Source organism: Leiobunum rupestre, chromosome 2 (genome assembly GCF_980474605.1).
Source record: "Leiobunum rupestre chromosome 2, qqLeiRupe1.1.hap1, whole genome shotgun sequence".
NCBI lineage: Eukaryota > Metazoa > Arthropoda > Arachnida > Opiliones > Sclerosomatidae > Leiobunum > Leiobunum rupestre.
The window spans coordinates 71,853,725-71,870,861 of NC_143385.1; the positions used below are offsets into that span (position 1 = coordinate 71,853,725).

The following is a 17,137-nucleotide window of genomic DNA, read 5'->3' on the forward strand; positions in this document are numbered from 1 at the left end:
ACTTATTACGTTACTTATGGTCCTACTTATACTTATTATATTACTTATGGTCCTACTTATACTTATTACGTTACTTATGGTCATACTTATTCTTATTACGTTACTTATGGTCATAGTTATATTTATTACGTTACTTATGACCATACTTACATACTTATTACGTTACTTATGGTCATACTTATACTTATTACGTTTCTTACGGTATTAAATTAAATCAGATTGAAAATAAAGCAACGCGCGTCTACACCCGTACACGTTCCCCGTACGCGATTCCTAGAGTCGACTTAAACTCACTATTAGGGACATCTTTTTTAAAAAAAACCGTTTTATTTCGTGCGTCACATTTCCGTTTTGGTGGCGAAAACGTTATTTTAAGTGGAATGAAAATTATGTCGAGAAAAACCGTGAAATTTGACTCAAATTTTATTTATTTTTTATTTTTATATTTTTTTATTACGATTGCGTACTACATTTTAAGTCATGCCGGACAGTTTCCAAAAGCTGAATCCGCCCACTCCAAAGAGAGAGAGAGGTTTCCTTGAAATTTTGATTGTGTATTTTTCGCGACCGGATGTGACTGCCGTAATCCAAATCAATTTTAGCCTGTTTATAGTCGATTCACGTGGATTTCCATTTTATTTCTTTCTGTGGGCATTTTCCCGAAGTCATTTCCCTTTAATGTTAATTTAATCGAAGGTGTGTGGAGTAGGTATTGTTTCGGGGACCTTTACAGGTATCACTTAATTGACTATTGTTCTCCGAGGAATGCGTGGAATTGAGGCGTAGGTGGACCGGGCTTATAAATCAGATTTTTGAAAATTGTTCCGCTTAATTTTATAATTGGTATTTTTAATTGGCGTGTTATTTTAATTCACTTAGAATGACTTTTGTTTAATTAATTTAAATTCTGAAAAGTATTTTGGTTTACATTAATTAATTGATCATTAGTTGATTATTTCGGTTTACATTAATTAATTAATTGATCATTTGTTTATTATTTTGGTTACATTAATTAATTGATCATTAGTTGATTATTTCGGTTTACATTAATTAATTAATTAATCATTAGTTGATTATTTTGGATTACATTAATTAATTAATTATCATTTGTTGATTATTTTGGATTACATTAATTAACTAATTTATCATTAGTTGATTATTTTGGATTACATTAATTAACTAATTTATCATTTGTTGATTATTTTGGATTACATTAATTAACTAATTTATCATTTGTTGATTATTTTGGATTACATTAATTAACTAATTTATCATTTGTTGATTATTTTGGATTACATTAATTAACTAATTTATCATTAGTTGATTTTTTTTGGATTACATTAATTAACTAACTTATCATTAGTTGATTATTTCGGTGTACATTAATTAATTTATCAGTAGCGCATTAGTTTCGTTTCCATTAATTAATTTATCATTAGTAGATTATTTTGATTTACATTTATTAATTTATGTTTAGTTGATTATTTTGATTTACATTCATTATTTAATATATCAAGAAATTATTATTTTGGTTTACGTTCATTATTTAATTTATAATTGGTTGATTATTTTCGTATACATTCATTATTTTATTTATAATTGGTTGACTATTTTCGTATACATTCATTATTTAATTTATCATTGGTTTAGAAATTTGTTTATATTAACATAAAGTTTTGAACATTTTGGTATAAATCAATTTAATTCATTGAGCGTTTTAGTTAAAATTAACTAATTTTTAATTTGGTGAATATTTTGGGTTAAAATAATTAATTTATTTTTCGTTGAGTATTTTGGTTAACACGAATTAATTCATTTATCTTACGTTAAGTATTTTCGTTAACATGAATTAATTAATCTATCTTTTGTTGAGTATTTTGGATAACACGAATTAATTCATTTATGCATTGAATATTTCGCTTTACATTAATTTCTGAATTTATAATTAGTTGAATAAACGAACTAAACGTATTTCTGGATACATTAGTAGATTGTTAGTTGTTGTTAAAGTATATGTAAATAAAAACTAATAAACTACAGAGAGTACAGTTTTTAAATTATTAACATTTACTAGGTTGAAATTTATTAAAAAAAACTGACGAAACTACCTTTCAAAAGTAAAATCAAAACGATTCCAATTTTTGAAATAATTATCAAACGTTGCGACATTAATATCTAATAATAATTCCAAAAAATACAAAAGCGATATTTATTTATTGATTTATAAATCCTGTTCGTTTTTACGAGACGAGGAACAAAAAGCTCCCTTTGATTTTCGTTCGAAATATCGAGGTCGGCCGGAAAATTTCCCCAAAACTGCTCACCGAAGAGTGAATCGTAAGTGATTCATTGGCCGCAAGGTGGTGCAATCGTCGCGTGGGTGTCGCCTAAATTATACAATTTCTTCAAGACGTCGCGAAGGCCACTTATCAGCAGTCTCTGTTCTTTAAACTTTCCTCCCAAAATCTTTTCCCCCAGATATGACAAGAATTGAGTAATATCGGAAGATCCTTGTTTTTAGTGAATTGTGATAACAAAAGTATATAACTATGGTTTAGTTGAATCTACGAAAATGTACTACACTTTATTCTTGGAGAAAACGAAGAAGTAGCTCCCCCACTTCTTTGGTCTCATTACTTGTTCGCGTTTTTACCTCAAGTAGCTTATGGGTTGGCGGAGTGGTTAGTACTTTCGCCTCGCAGCTAGAGAAGCCGGGTTCGATCCCAGCTTGCGGTACTGTGTGAAAACTCGGAACTCCTTCTGCGTTCATTGTGCAAGTTATCTCCCCACTGGTTTAAGGGGTTTTCCATCGAGCTCTTCTGGTTTCCCTTCCATACAAATTTGTTGAGGTTAACGGTAATATTTAGTGTAGAGAGCTGTTGGCTCGCGTGGCATGAAGGGCTGGCCACCACCGTCCTACGCATTGGAACCCGGCCATCTGAATTAATGGCTTTAAAAGTGCCTTGAGTATTAGCCTAGCTGATTATTGTTAAACGATATTTTAAAGAAGTGCACTTTGATTTTATTCAAACCATTAAAAAGCTAATTATTAGATTCCAATCGAATTAATTTATGCCACGTTACCCATTTTGTTGATGCTAAAAGATACTACTCTTTGATCTTAGTCAAACGAAGATTTACTTTTACTAAATCACATTTTTTTGTTGATGAGTAAAGATACTACACTTTGATCTTGGACAAACATAAGAAGTTTATTATGGAATTTACAAAACCTTATTTTATACCAAGTCATGTATTTCGTTGCTGCTATATGATACTACACTTTGATCTTAGTCAAGCGATGTTACAGCTTATGATTAAATTTCTCAAAACAAAATATTTTGTGCACTCACAATTTTTTGTTGATGAGTAAAGATACTACACGTTGATCTTGGACAAACATAAGAAGTTTATTACGGAATTTACAAATCCTTATTTTATAGCAAGTCGTGTATTTTGTTGCTGATAAAAGATACCACAATTTGATTGAAAAGCTTCTGATTAAATTTCCCAAAAAAATTTGTACAAAATCCAATATTTTAGAGGTAAATCTTAATTTGAGTTTTTAAAACGTAGTCCATGGATCGATAGAATTTTAATGCTAGATATGACGACATAGTTGATTCAAATAGATACTACACATTGATTTTAGTTATGTATGTTACAGATTAATTAATTAATTGATTGATTTTAATTAAATATGCAAATTTGACGAAGATTTTTTTATTTATCTTAATCATCAATCGAATATTGGACTTAAAATTCACCTAAGCCCGTATTGCAATGGACGCATTGCTAAAACTACAACGTTTTTAGAGAAATCTAGATTTACAAAAGTCTTATCAAATTAATGTATATAAACCATTAATTAAGTTTTAAATAAAATTTCTGGAAAAAGTAGAAATACTTTTAAATTTCGAGTCTACTATTAGTCCTGGTCAAATTGGAAATGGTAAACATAACATATTTAATCTCCAAGATAACAATAAAAAATGTAATATATAGGTCGTAATTTTTAGTTTTTCAAAATTCGATTATAAATTGCTTTATTCTTTTAACTCTATTTTATTCAACTGTCTCTTTTAAATAATAATAATAAAACTAGTTTTTTCGTCTATCGAGGCTAAGTAGACCCGGAGAAATTATGGTTGCACACATTTTCCGATAAAAATCGAGCCAGCGCCCAAGGTTATAATTTTAAGAATTTTCCAAAAATCAGTCCCTATCTAGCATCCAGAGAAACCATGTTAAATAAATTATATTTTTTGATTAAATTCCCCCATCGCCCGTACAAAAAAAAATTCCATTCAAAAATTCTTCCTCCATAATGTATGTCATGACATTCACCGTGAAATGAATGTTTTCTCGACTATTTGAAAGAAGTTGGGCGGATCTTGTGTCATTGTTTTTTATATCTTTTATTCTATTTTGATATTGTTTTATTCGGGATGTTGGTGTCGTACATATAATTTTATATAAATTAGGTTCCTTAATTTTATATAATTTTCGGGCTTCTTTCGCTAGGTTTAAAAATAGCGTTATTATTAAATGGATTAAATAGTGATTTAAATGGGTTAGTCGTGATTTAAATTTAATCACGAATGAAATTATTTAATCGTGATTTAAAGATTTAATCATTTTAAATTAATTAAATAGTTATCGACATGAGGTTACTCCTGATCAAAACGATTAAGTCGTTATTTAAAAACATTAGTCACGTTTTCATAGGGATTTGATTTTTGAAATGATTTTTAAAGTGATTTGAAATGATTTTATAGTGATTTGAAATTATTTTATAGTGATTTGAAATTATTTTATAGTGATTTGAAATTATTTAAAGGTGATTTGAAATTATTTAAAAGTAGTTATAAATGATTTAATAGTTACTGAATTTATTTAATCGTTAGTGAAATGATTTCATCGTTACTGAAATGATTCCATCGTTATTTAAATGACTTAATCGTTATTGAAATGATTTCATCGTTATTGAAATGATTTCATCGTTATTGAAATGATTTCATCGTTATTGAAATGATTTCATCGTTATTCAAATGATTTCATCGTTATTGAAATGATTTCATCGTTATTGAACTGATTTCATCGTTATTGAAATGATTTCATCGTTATTGAAATGATTTCATCGTTATTGAACTGATTTCATCGTTATTGAAATGATTTCATCGTTATTGAAATGATTTCATCATTATTGAAATGATTTCATCGTTATTGAACTGATTTCATCGTTATTGAAATGATTTCATCGTTATTGAAATGATTTCATCGTTATTGAACTGATTTCATCGTTATTGAAATGATTTCATCGTTATTGAAATAATTTAACCGTTATTTAATAAAATTATGATTAAATGTATTAAATCGCGATGAAATTACCTAAATCATTGTTAAATTTATTATATCCTGATTGTACTTATTTAATCGCGGTTTAAACGTTTTTACCATGTTTTTAATGATTTAACCATTTAATCATAATTATCTGGACAAAGAAAATATTAGTTATTATCCCCTCAAAAATGGTAATTAATGGTCAATTTTTTTAATATATTAAATATTTAATTCCCATAAAAGATTAACGACATAAAACCATGTCAAACTTAAAATTATGAACCTGAATTTCGTTTGCAGAATTTTTATAGCTGGAAGAAATAAATAAAAGTAGTTCTATTTTCGAGGTCAACTCTCTTTGATGGAATCGCTTAAAGTACATTATTTTTTTTAAATAAATATTAAAGGCAACCGGATTTCAGAAATTTATAAAATATTATTTTTGATGGTTTTTGACTGAAGAGAGAGAGTAAAAAAAATTGTGTTATCTGAAATTAATGATTTTTCCAGTAAATTCTCGATATATTTCCTTGTTTTATGGCGTTCAATTAGTTTTTCGTACCAGAATCTCGTCATAATTTCAATTTTTTTTTTTTGATTGAAGGAAAAATGATAAATGTGGGCTAATCAAAGGGTGGGCTCTTGTATTTGTGAAAAAGTAATTGGCAGACAATTTTTTAGGCGGCCCACATTTTGCTATTCGGCTGAATAATACGTAATAGTTCTACTTTGTTCTAATATTTCTATGTCTGATAAGTTTTTAATATTATATATTTGAAAAAAAATTACTCGAATTGCTTCGGCATTTTCTAGTATTTTAATGGAGTATTTCTTGGCTGAATTGAATTACTTTTAGCAGAATAATATTATATTTGAGTTAAAAGTTTTTATTTTATATATTAAATTAAATTACTGAAATTGTTTGGGAAGTTTCTAGCGTTTTAATGAAGTATTTCTTGGCTGAATCGAATTACTTTTAGCAAAATAGTATTATATTTGAGATAAAAGTTTTTAGTGTTATAATTATTAAATAAAATTACTGAAATCGTGTGGGAAGCTTCCAGAGATTTGAAACAGTATTTCTGTGCTGAATTGAATCACTTTTAGCAGAATTATATTATATTTAAGATAAATGTTTTTAGTTTTATATATTAAATAAAATTACTGAAATTGTTTGGGAAGTTTCTAGTGTTTTAATGAAATATTTCTGGGCTTTATTGAATTACTTTTAGCAGAATAATATAATTTATATTTGAGATAGAAGTTTTTAGTTTTATTATATTAAATAAAATTATTGAATTTGTGTGGGAAGTATCCAGCGATTTGAAACAGTATTTCTGGGCTGAATTGAATTACTATTAGCAAAAGTATATAATATATATCATGCATGTTTCTAAATTCCTTCTTCCAGAAAAATTATTCCTGAAATGCTGGTTTTCATTAGAGCAAAACAGCACAACGTTGAGCGCCCATTCATTTTTTTTACGTCGACGCTCGCTGTTGTGGCGTTTTGGTCTTAATGTAAACAATAATTTATTCTGACTTTCTAATATAACTACATTTTCAATATATGATTTTTATATAAGAAAATATTTGTACTAACAACTTGAAAGTGTAATTTAACATTTTGCCTTTGTTGGGCCACCTGTATTATGAAGAGGCGACTGTTATTAGAGATTTGAATCTATCCAATTTTTCGAAAAAAAGCGACTTCACTGGAGAGCGTGGTGCCATCTATTTCTGGCAAAGGAAGTTAAATTCAAAATAACCCAATGATAAAGTCGTCAGGGAGTCATTATAGAGTGTTATAGTTAGACAACTTATACTCTATTTAATGGACTTTAACCTAAATTATATATTTAATATAAAACATTGTTTATAATTGGTGTAATTTATGTTATTGACCAATTTACAAACGATCCAATCAACGCGAGGGGTACTTTTTGGGTCTAAATATAGCTTAACTATCTTGTTTTGATGTCGACGATAGCGACATCTGTTGAGAAAAAAAATACTTCACGTCGACCCGACACTTGCTTCTAATGCTTAGATGGATACTTTTATCGTTAGATATAATTTATATACATATGCTATTAAATACATTATAAATTTATATTTTTTCGGCATAACCCATAAAATTATTTTTGTTCTATAAATTATATGCTTTTGCCATTAGATACAGTATAAGTTAATAATATTTGGTTTCTGAATAAACTATAATAAATAAAGAAAAATATGGTAAAATACCTTTTTTTTAAGTCTAATATATTTTGTTTATTAACTTAAGATGCTTCAGTCCAAAGAAAAAATCAACATTTGAATACAATAAATAAATAAAATAACTATTAGGTTTGGGAATAAAACTTATCTTTTAAGTGATAAATTATATGCTTTTGCCATTAGATACAGTATAAGTTAATAATATTTGGTTTCTGAATAAACTATAATAAATAACGAAAAATATGGTAAAATACCTTTTTAAAAAAAACAGTTATCAATCATTATAATAATATGTATTATTCAGGGGTCACGTATCATAGAAATATTTAATATGACGTTAGGAATACGCAATAGTAGGAAATACCAATAATTCAAAACGTTTTGGAAATATACTGAATTAATACTTGTACATTTATATCCTGGTTTCAGTTATCGCGTATTTATTTATTATAATATAGCCATTGTAAATCTCTATTGTTGTCAGTCTGAATTCTTGGAGTATAAAGTATAGGACGTTCTTTGGATTCACTTTTTGCCAATAGGAGCACTTTTGATTAACGTATAGGATGAAAAGTCTGTAGGAGCCTCTATTCCTACCGCCATATGCTAAATTCGCTACTATACTTGGGGGGAAATTCACTATCGAGGTATATTGGAGTGTACATTTGAGTGAGTGTGAATATACATCCTTTAGATAATTGGGGGTAGTATTTGTAGAAATCAACATTTCACACTACCACATATTAGATATTAGTAGTTTTCCCTTCAAATTTACGCAGTGAGTAGTTAAACATAATTTTAGAACGAATCGTCTTGGCCACTAAGTATAAAATGGTAGGAACAGAGGCTCCTACAGATTTTTCACCCTAAAGGCCAATAAACAGCGCTCCAAGCGATAAAAAACGCACGGTTGTCTAATTTAAATTAGTTATTTATATCGCGATTTAAATCAAGTGATTTTTAAAAAATCATTGATTTAAATAACTTAATTTATGTATTTATTAAAATGTACGAAAGTAAGTTCTTTAGAAATTCCAATTCTGAAAATATAATCAAATTTCATTATTAATTGATAATAATATTTAATAAAGATTAATTTAAAATATACTTTACGTTATCGCTGCAGTCAAATTATTAATCAATTTTTCAAGAAAAACAGTCAAAAAACCTTAAAAAAACGTGAAAAAAATCAATAACATAAAAAAATCGATTCATTTAATTGTTTTTTTTTATTTATTGATTTTTTTAAATTTTTCAAAAAAATCAACAACCTTGCAAAAAAGGTATATATTTTTCAATCAACAGCGCTCCTAATGACCAAAACGTCAAACTCGATGATATACTGATAAAATTAGCGAATAAGTAGATTAGTCCATAATGAAAAGGGATAAAAAAGCTAAACTCTAAACACATTTGCAGAAATTTGAAAATTTTCAAATAGCTCGTACCGATAGGTCTTCGAGCAAACAAAAAGGCGCGAAACTCGGACCAAATACATCTTCGAGTGAAAAATTAAATTAAATTAAATAAATTATCCAGAAATTCCAACGGTAGACCGGTTTCGTCCTATTTGGGATTCGTCCGTACCGTGCGGGAAATCTGGCTTGCAACTGTTACACCGAAAAGAGAAACTAAGCCTAAACATTAAAAATTTCAAAACGAGTTGCGTAGCAACGGAAAGCCGAGTAGGGCTATTTGTAAGTTTTTAAATTTCTTCAAATTTGTTTAGGGTTTAGCTTTATTATCCCTTTTCATGATGGACTAATCTACTTATTCGCTAATTTTATCATCCTTTGCAATGCAGTCCATAGCCGTGGTTCCTTTTAACGTTTACTACTTTATACTCCCTTGAACTCGATTTGGTCGCCAATGAATTCCTACGCTCAATTTCTCAATTGTTACCACGAAACTTTTTTTAATTCCGATTTTTTATTAACAAAACGCTTGCTGGTTTCCGTTTCAGTGACTTTGTATTTCCGGTGGACTGCTATTGCCCGTTGACCCGCTGGAGGCCGCTGCCGCTGACCATGACCTCGGCTTAAATTTCGGGAGAGCGGACCGTATCGAAGCGAATTGGGCTATTCACGAAAAAGGCGTCATTCGTTGCCATGGAAACGAACCCTATTTACTCCAAGCCTCACAGGGCCAATAGAGCGGGTGAGACCCACACGGGCCAAACCTTTCTTTCTTTTGTGGGCTGTGTTTTTGTGGGCGTAGTCATTGCTTGTATTTTGTTAAGGACAACCAGCTGACACATTTTATGGAACACGACGTTTGAATGACTGATACAATTCTCATTCGCATAGATTCTCTCGCTGATAGTGTATTTAAATGTGGTTTAAATTTAGTTATTGTTTAAAGTCGTAATTAGTATTTTTCGTCTAAGCAGTCTGATTAGCGGACGAAACTCCAGCAGTTTATGTGAACTGACAAGGCAAATTACACTATTTTAAAATTTATCGTGTTAATAAAGTTTGAAAATCGTGAAAAAAAGCAAATAGCCTAAGTCGAGTTACGTTGTTTTGTACAGGAGGCATCTAATTGTAAATTTAAAACTCGGTTGTAAGTGTAAGAAATATCATCAAGCCGGAAGTGTAATTAATGGGGTACGGCTCGGCTTTAAGTGTAATAATTATAATATGGAGCTAATATAACTGTAATTAATAGGGTAGCGCCAGGGTGTAAGTGTAATTAAGGGGTTGTAAATGTAATAATAGTAATATAACTGTTATTAATGATATATAATCTGGGAGTTAGTGTATTTAATGTAATATAACTGTTATTAATGATATATAATCTGGGAGTTAGTGTATTTAATGTAATATAACTGTTATTAATGATATAGAATCTGGGAGTTAGTGTATTTAATGTAATATAACTGTTATTAATGATATAGAATCTGGGAGTTAGTGCATTTAATGTAATATAACTGTTATTAATGATATAGAATCTGGGAGTTAGTGTATTTAATGTAATATAACTAATTAATGATATGGGTGTTAGTGTAATTAATATAATATAATATAACTGTAATTAACGATGTAGAATATGGGTGTAAGTGTAATTAATGTAATAAAGTTTAGATTGATGGGATAAACCCTGGATATAAGTGTAATTAATGTAATAAAGTTTAGATTGATGGGATAAAGCCTGGATATAAGTGTAATTAATGTAATTAAGCTTAGATTGATGGGATAAAGCCTGGATATAAGTGTAATTAATGTAATTAAGCTTAGATTGATGGGATAAAGCTTGGATATAAGTGTAATTAATGTAATAAAGTTTAGATTGATGGGATAAAGCTTGGATATAAGTGTAATTAATGTAATAAAGTTTAGATTGATGGGATAAAGCCTGGATATAAGTGTAATTAATGTAATTAAGCTTAGATTGATGGGATAAAGCTTGGTTATAAGTGTAATTAATGTAATAAAGCTTAGGTTGATGGGATAAAGTCTCGAAACAATAAATAGGATAAATCAAATACCCCGAGTAATAAATAGGATAAATCAAATACCCCGAGTAATAAATTGGATAATTTAAATGCCCAGAGTAATAAATAGGATAAATCAAATACCCCGAGTAATAAATAGGATAAATTAAATGCCCCGAGTAATAAATAGGATAAATCAAATACCCCGAGTAATAAATAGGATAAATCAAATACCCCGAGTAATAAATAGGATAAATCAAATGCCCCGAGTAATAAATAGGATAAATCAAATACCCCGAGTAATAAATAGGATAAATCAAATGCCCCGAGTAATAAATAGGATAAATCAAATACCCCGAGTAATAAATTGGATAAATTCAATGCCCCGAGAAATAAATAGGATAAATTAAATACCCCGAGTAATAAATAGGATTAATTAAATACCCCGAGTAATAAATAGGATAAATCAAATACCCCGAATATTAAATAGGATAAATTAATTAGTTAGCTACCATGTAACTAAAGCGATAAAATACGGATATAACTTTATTTATTTCGTTAGCACCTAAGCCACGAAAATAATTAAATGGGCTCAGGTAAATTTTATTAATGACGTAGCTATATAGAAGTAAGCCTTTTAAAGAGTTTTAAAAATACAGGATCTTTAACATCCCTTTGAATACTTTTAATTGTAAAAATAAAATCAAAAGTTTACGCAGCTCGACTTCGATATTTCGTGGACCGTAATTATAAAAATCAGACGTTCCAATTCGTAATTTCTTCGAAATAATTAACAAAAATGTTTGTTCTGTTGTAAAAACGGCCAGTTTTGTCTCGAGTGAACGAGACCCTTCTGCTACGATTGAATGAGTTGTCCCTTCGGACGTGACCGCCTTGAAACCGGCAAAACACCTTCGTTTTTACTCACGTTTGTTCCTCCAAGAACCAATTTACTTTATTCTTTAGTCCCTTTTTGATTTGATATGAGCCATTTCACGATTTCGATATATTTCCTGGTAAAATCTTAAACAAATAATTGTTAACGAGCGTTTTTAGGAACCACATCTTCCGCGTTGAGTTTGCAAATTGTCTCCCTACTGGTTTAAGGGGTTTCCTCCCTAGTTCTTCGGTTTCCCCTTTCCATAAAAAACTTGTAGAGGTTAACGGTACTAGCAAGAATGTATTGAAGTTACTAAGATTATTTCAGCATAGCATTAACCCCTGGTACCATTCTCACAGCTTTTGTGGAGAAAGTTCGTCTGCATTTAAAGCGCATTCAAGGTCATACCATAAAGCAAACTTGAATGGGAAAGCAGACGAATTTAAGCTACAAAGGCTGCGAGAATGGGAATCAGAATCCTGTGGTCCAATATTCTTAGTCACTTCAATACATTCATGGTATTGCGTAGGAGGGTGGTGGAAAGCCCTTTATGCCACGCGAACCAACAGCTCCCTACACATTTCCGGAGAAAACCCCTATTCCCAGCAAGGAGATAACCTAGTGTCGAACCCGGCTCCTCTTGCTGCGAGGCGGCATTGCTAACCACTTCGCCACCTCACTTCTAACTAACTCTTAAAGCAACTGCCGGCTCTATCATTGCCTCCTGTATTATGATAAGGCCCTTGTTATTAGAGATGGCAATTAATCAATCCAATTCTTGAAAAATAAGACTATACTGGAAAGCGTGGTGCCATCTATTAATGGCAAAGGAAGCTAACATTCAAAATAGCGAAACAATAACGTCGTCAGAGAACCATTTATAATTATTATAATTACTCAACTTATACTCTACTTTGTGGACTTTAACCTAAATTATATATCCCATATAAAATATATTGTTAAAAATTACTGTAATTTAGGTTATTGACAAATTTACCTATAATTATCGCCTTTTGGGTATAAATATAGCTTAACTATCTTGTTTTGATTTCGACGCTAGTGACATCTGTTGGAAAAAGAGCTAATTCACGTCGAGCCGACACAGTTGGCCTGGTATTTTGTTTTGGCCGGCAATATTGTTGCACTTGGAAATATGGTTGGACCTGGTAACTTGGTTGACCGATCAATTTTGTTGACCTGGCAATTGAAGTTGACCTTATAAATTACGATGGCTTGTTAATTCATATAAAATGACTATTTTGGGTAAAATTAACGTAAAAAACATTTCAGTGTAATCATATTCAAGTCCAAACTAATTTGTCAGTTTCAATTACAAATTTTCCTGATATTTTTCGCACCTATTTGTAGACGACGAGAACAGTAAGGGTGCGGTTGACCCGGCCACCGAGGCCATGAAGCGATTCTCGGCCAAATACGACACAATTACCCCCATCATTGGTCTTCCCAGGAAGGACACGAAGAAGACAGTCAGAGTGCAATCGTACCACGAACCGGAGCCAGTCGTTTCCGACGACGAAGCCGAAATCACCGAAGAAGAACTAATGCAGGTCGAGTCCTTCTTCAGAAGTCAACAGACACAGGTAATTACCGCCTTAAACCACACACACCTCTCTACCACCTTTAATGACATAAATTGGGCTGCCACACGTCAGGGAAATCAGGGAAAAGTCAGGGATTTCAATTTTATATCGACTCAAGATCCATGACCAATTCTATGATTATCATTTATTTCCTTGAAAGTTTGGCTAATTTTGACAACATTGCCTTAACGTTTTACTGAAAAATAAGTCCATTTAAAATTATTAATTTCTACTAAAAGCAGAAGTAAATGAATCGAAGTTATCAGACCGCTATATCTCTCATACCAAAGAGTATAAAAACTACGTAACCTAGAGATATAATGACGGTCGAAAGCAGTAAAGGAAGTTGTAGCAACCGGGGGGGAAGGCACTCAGTGAATTTGCACTTCAAATTTCGGTACCGCAGCGCCACTACGGCAGTATTTAGTACAATAAATAATAAAACCGGAGAAAAATGGCAGTTACGGTGTTGCGAAGGTGCTAAATTTGGCATTTTGGATATTTAATTGTCTAATATCTGTCAATTCAAAAAAGTGACAGTAATTGGTTACTGTTTCGTGATTTTTTTAGTTAGAATTTGTGGATTCGTTGTTTCGGTGTTTATTTTCAAAAAGTGAAGAATAAGGCGTTTGTTCTCTAACGTTGCCAAGTCCTAAAGGTAACCAATTCCTTGAGGAATTTTCAAGAATGTTGAACTAAATCAAAATGATTGCCACTTAAAACTGCCGTAGTGGCGCTGCGGTACCGAAATTTGAAGTGCAAAATCACTGAGTGACTTCCCCCCCGGTTGCTACAACTTCCTTTACTGCTTTCGACCGTCATTATATCTCTAGGTTACGTAGTTTTTATACTCTTTGCTCATACTAAGCGCATTTTCCATACGCGACTTTCCTGTAGAGCGTGGTGCCATCTATTAATGGCAAAGGAAGCTAAGATTCAAAATAGCGAAACAATAGTGTCGTCAGAGAACCATTTATAATTATTATAATTAGACAATTTCTACTCTACTTAGTGGACTTTAACATAAATTAAAATTCACGTATAAAATATTTTATTAAAAATTACTATAATTTAGGTTATTGATTAATTTACAAACGAGCCAATCAACGCGGCGGGTATTTTTATGTCCCGCCTTTTGGGTCCAAATGTAGTTTAAGTATCTTGTTTTGATTTCGACTGTAGCGAAATCTGTTGAAAAAAGAGTTATTTCACAGAGCCACCTAGTGGCGAAATCGAGAAGCTGACATAACTACGTTAGCGGCTAGGTGGCTCTAAGTTAATTGAAAAGGCTTACACCCGAAAACCAAAAATAAATCTAATTATTATTCTTACTTTCCACTAAAAGGTGTACGTTTGCGAATGCCTGGCCAACCTGTACCATATGACTATGGGTCCCAGTTCCGAGGCGTCCAACCACCAGGGCAGCGTGGGCTACCGCTGCCCCAGCGCCGTGTCCACCTCGAGCTGGAGCTCCGGCCGTTCCGACTCCAGCACGGACTCCGCCCACCTGGCGTCCAACCCGGAATGGCGTTTGGCGTTGACCGGAATCCCCGTCCTCCTCTTCGACCGCGGTCAAACCAGGGCCCGCAACAAACGCCGCCTGCAGATCGTCTTGGCCGAGCGAGGGTCCGGGTTCGCCCTGTGGTTCGACGTCGTGGACAATCTGTCAGATTACCGGTCGGTGGCTCCGACCTTCCAGACCATGCACTACTCGGGCGACCACCGTCAAATGGTCGGTTTCAGTTTCGATCGGGTCAAGGCCAGCTCGGACTTTTACCGACGCATCGAACTATTGACCTCCGACCCATTAAATATCAGTCTCTCTGTGCCAAAAAGTAGGAGTAGCAAACGGAAAGCCCCGAAGCGTAGTAAATCGGTTGGTCCGGCGTCTAGACCCGCGTCCGCTGGTCAGAACTCTCCTCGGACCAAGGCCAGTTTACCGAAAAAGGCCGACATCTCGTTGCCGTGCTGCTTTCAACACGTGACCAGCGTCGAACTTAAGGACAAAGAGAAACTGTTCAGTATCGCCACTTTGGTCAACGGTCTCAGAGATATGTCCATGTCCAACGACATATCCTTAATTTCCAGGAACGCTACGTCCTTAACTAACAGTCCTTCCAGGACGAAATCGTCCTCGGATCTTCATAGTGGCGTTTATTAAGATATTCTTACCCAAGTCCTTCACCACATTGCCACGCTTAAACAGGGTGACAAAAAAAGTTTACGCAATACGTCACTTCGGTATTTATTCTGGCGCCATCTATGACAGTTTCTTGAAAGCAGATATTATATATTCAGGGTTATTCGACTTCGAAGTGGTTGGATTACGACGTACGTTATAACGACAAAATGTCACGACTTTTCTGCCTCTACCTAGGAGAAGGAGGGGATATTTTATGTTGGTTTTTAACTGCTCCCTCTATTGTAGATAAATAGAAGCTCGTAAAAACAAGAAAACCATGAATTAATTATGAAAATAATTTAATTAAATGCATTTACTTTTATTCGTAAAATATTAAGTATTTTATTTTTAGTAAATATGTATTTAAAATAATGAAATTAACCAGTTAATAAATATGTTACCTAGATGGCGCTTCCTGACTTATAGACTGCCTTTAATTCAACCTGAATAACTCTGATATATTTCTTACGAGAGACGAATCCATCAACCCTAATTATTATGTTCCTCGTGGCTGTGTACTATTTTCGTTGCCATGCCTTTAAGACGCCCCTAGTTGTCACGTGATTATTTGTCAAACATAAATCGTGCGTGTTGTTTTGCTTCGTAATCTGTGACGTTGATTAATATCATGGCGGCTGTATTAACAATTATTAATGTTGTGCGGGACGAATGACATCATCTAGTGCCTTCTTAAAACTATTACATCGCGATGCGGAGTAATACACGCGTGATGCGGTGTATACATCCGCGAATTGGCTGGAAAGTGCCTCGGACCCTCAAAGAAACGCGTTTCATTTTAATGGTCTAGATAGTTTGTTCTCTCGTAAAAGATACTTCTGATACTAAGCATTTCACTTTTCTGATACCAGATGGCGCGCCAGTCACCGCGTTCGAGTGAGTCGTATTACTGGAAGTGGCGTATTATAACCCTACGCGTATATTTTGACTTTTATTTAAATATATATATATAAAACGCGTTGCTATGACGACGTTTATTTAAACGCGTAACTATGGAAACACCGTGTTTTTTTTTTAATAAATTTATAAATCGCGTATAAGTTGGGTTAACTATCGACACCCCACGTGATAAAACCGAACCAATCAAAAGAATTCATTGTTGGATGTATAAAATATCATATGTCATTCGAAAGGTGCTTTTTTATGTATGACAAAGTGTATGTGTTTTTGTCGCGGCTTTAAAGTAATAAAGTTTTATCAAATATTAAAGATAAGATATTGTCTTTTTAGAGTATGCTAAACGTCTTAGAGCTGTCAAGAATCTATTAATTGGTACTTTTAAGAGGAATGCCTAGGTCGATCAATCCGCGGGTTTTATGGTCGAGATTTCCAGCGCTATGAGGGGGGGGGGTTTAGGCAACCAATGAGAACTCAATGGACTCTGAAAGGGAAGAACTTACTGTCAGAGCTTGCGGTGGACTAGGAGCTACACTAAATATCGTTTTAACGTTAGCATTCTC

At 32.4% G+C, this 17,137-nt stretch overlaps 1 protein-coding gene across 4 annotated transcripts in view; it reads left to right on the forward strand.

Moving 5' to 3' along the window:
* Positions 1–16,849, forward strand: part of MESR3 (misexpression suppressor of ras 3) — a 69,878-nt gene extending 53,029 nt beyond the window's left edge. For 3 of the 4 annotated variants that reach the window (XM_090166303.1, XM_090166305.1, XM_090166304.1), the window contains exons 2-4: positions 9,527–9,720; positions 13,245–13,477; positions 14,823–16,849. In XM_090166303.1, the coding sequence (XP_090022429.1) occupies positions 9,672–9,720; positions 13,245–13,477; positions 14,823–15,638 (1,098 nt within the window). In that variant the 5' untranslated portion in view covers positions 9,527–9,671 and the 3' untranslated portion in view covers positions 15,639–16,849. Of the gene's footprint in view, positions 1–6,039; positions 6,059–9,526; positions 9,721–13,244; positions 13,478–14,822 lie in introns of those variants that run through there. The other variant, XM_090166306.1, reaches the window with a different exon arrangement.
* The last annotated feature ends 288 nt before the right edge of the window (positions 16,850–17,137 follow it).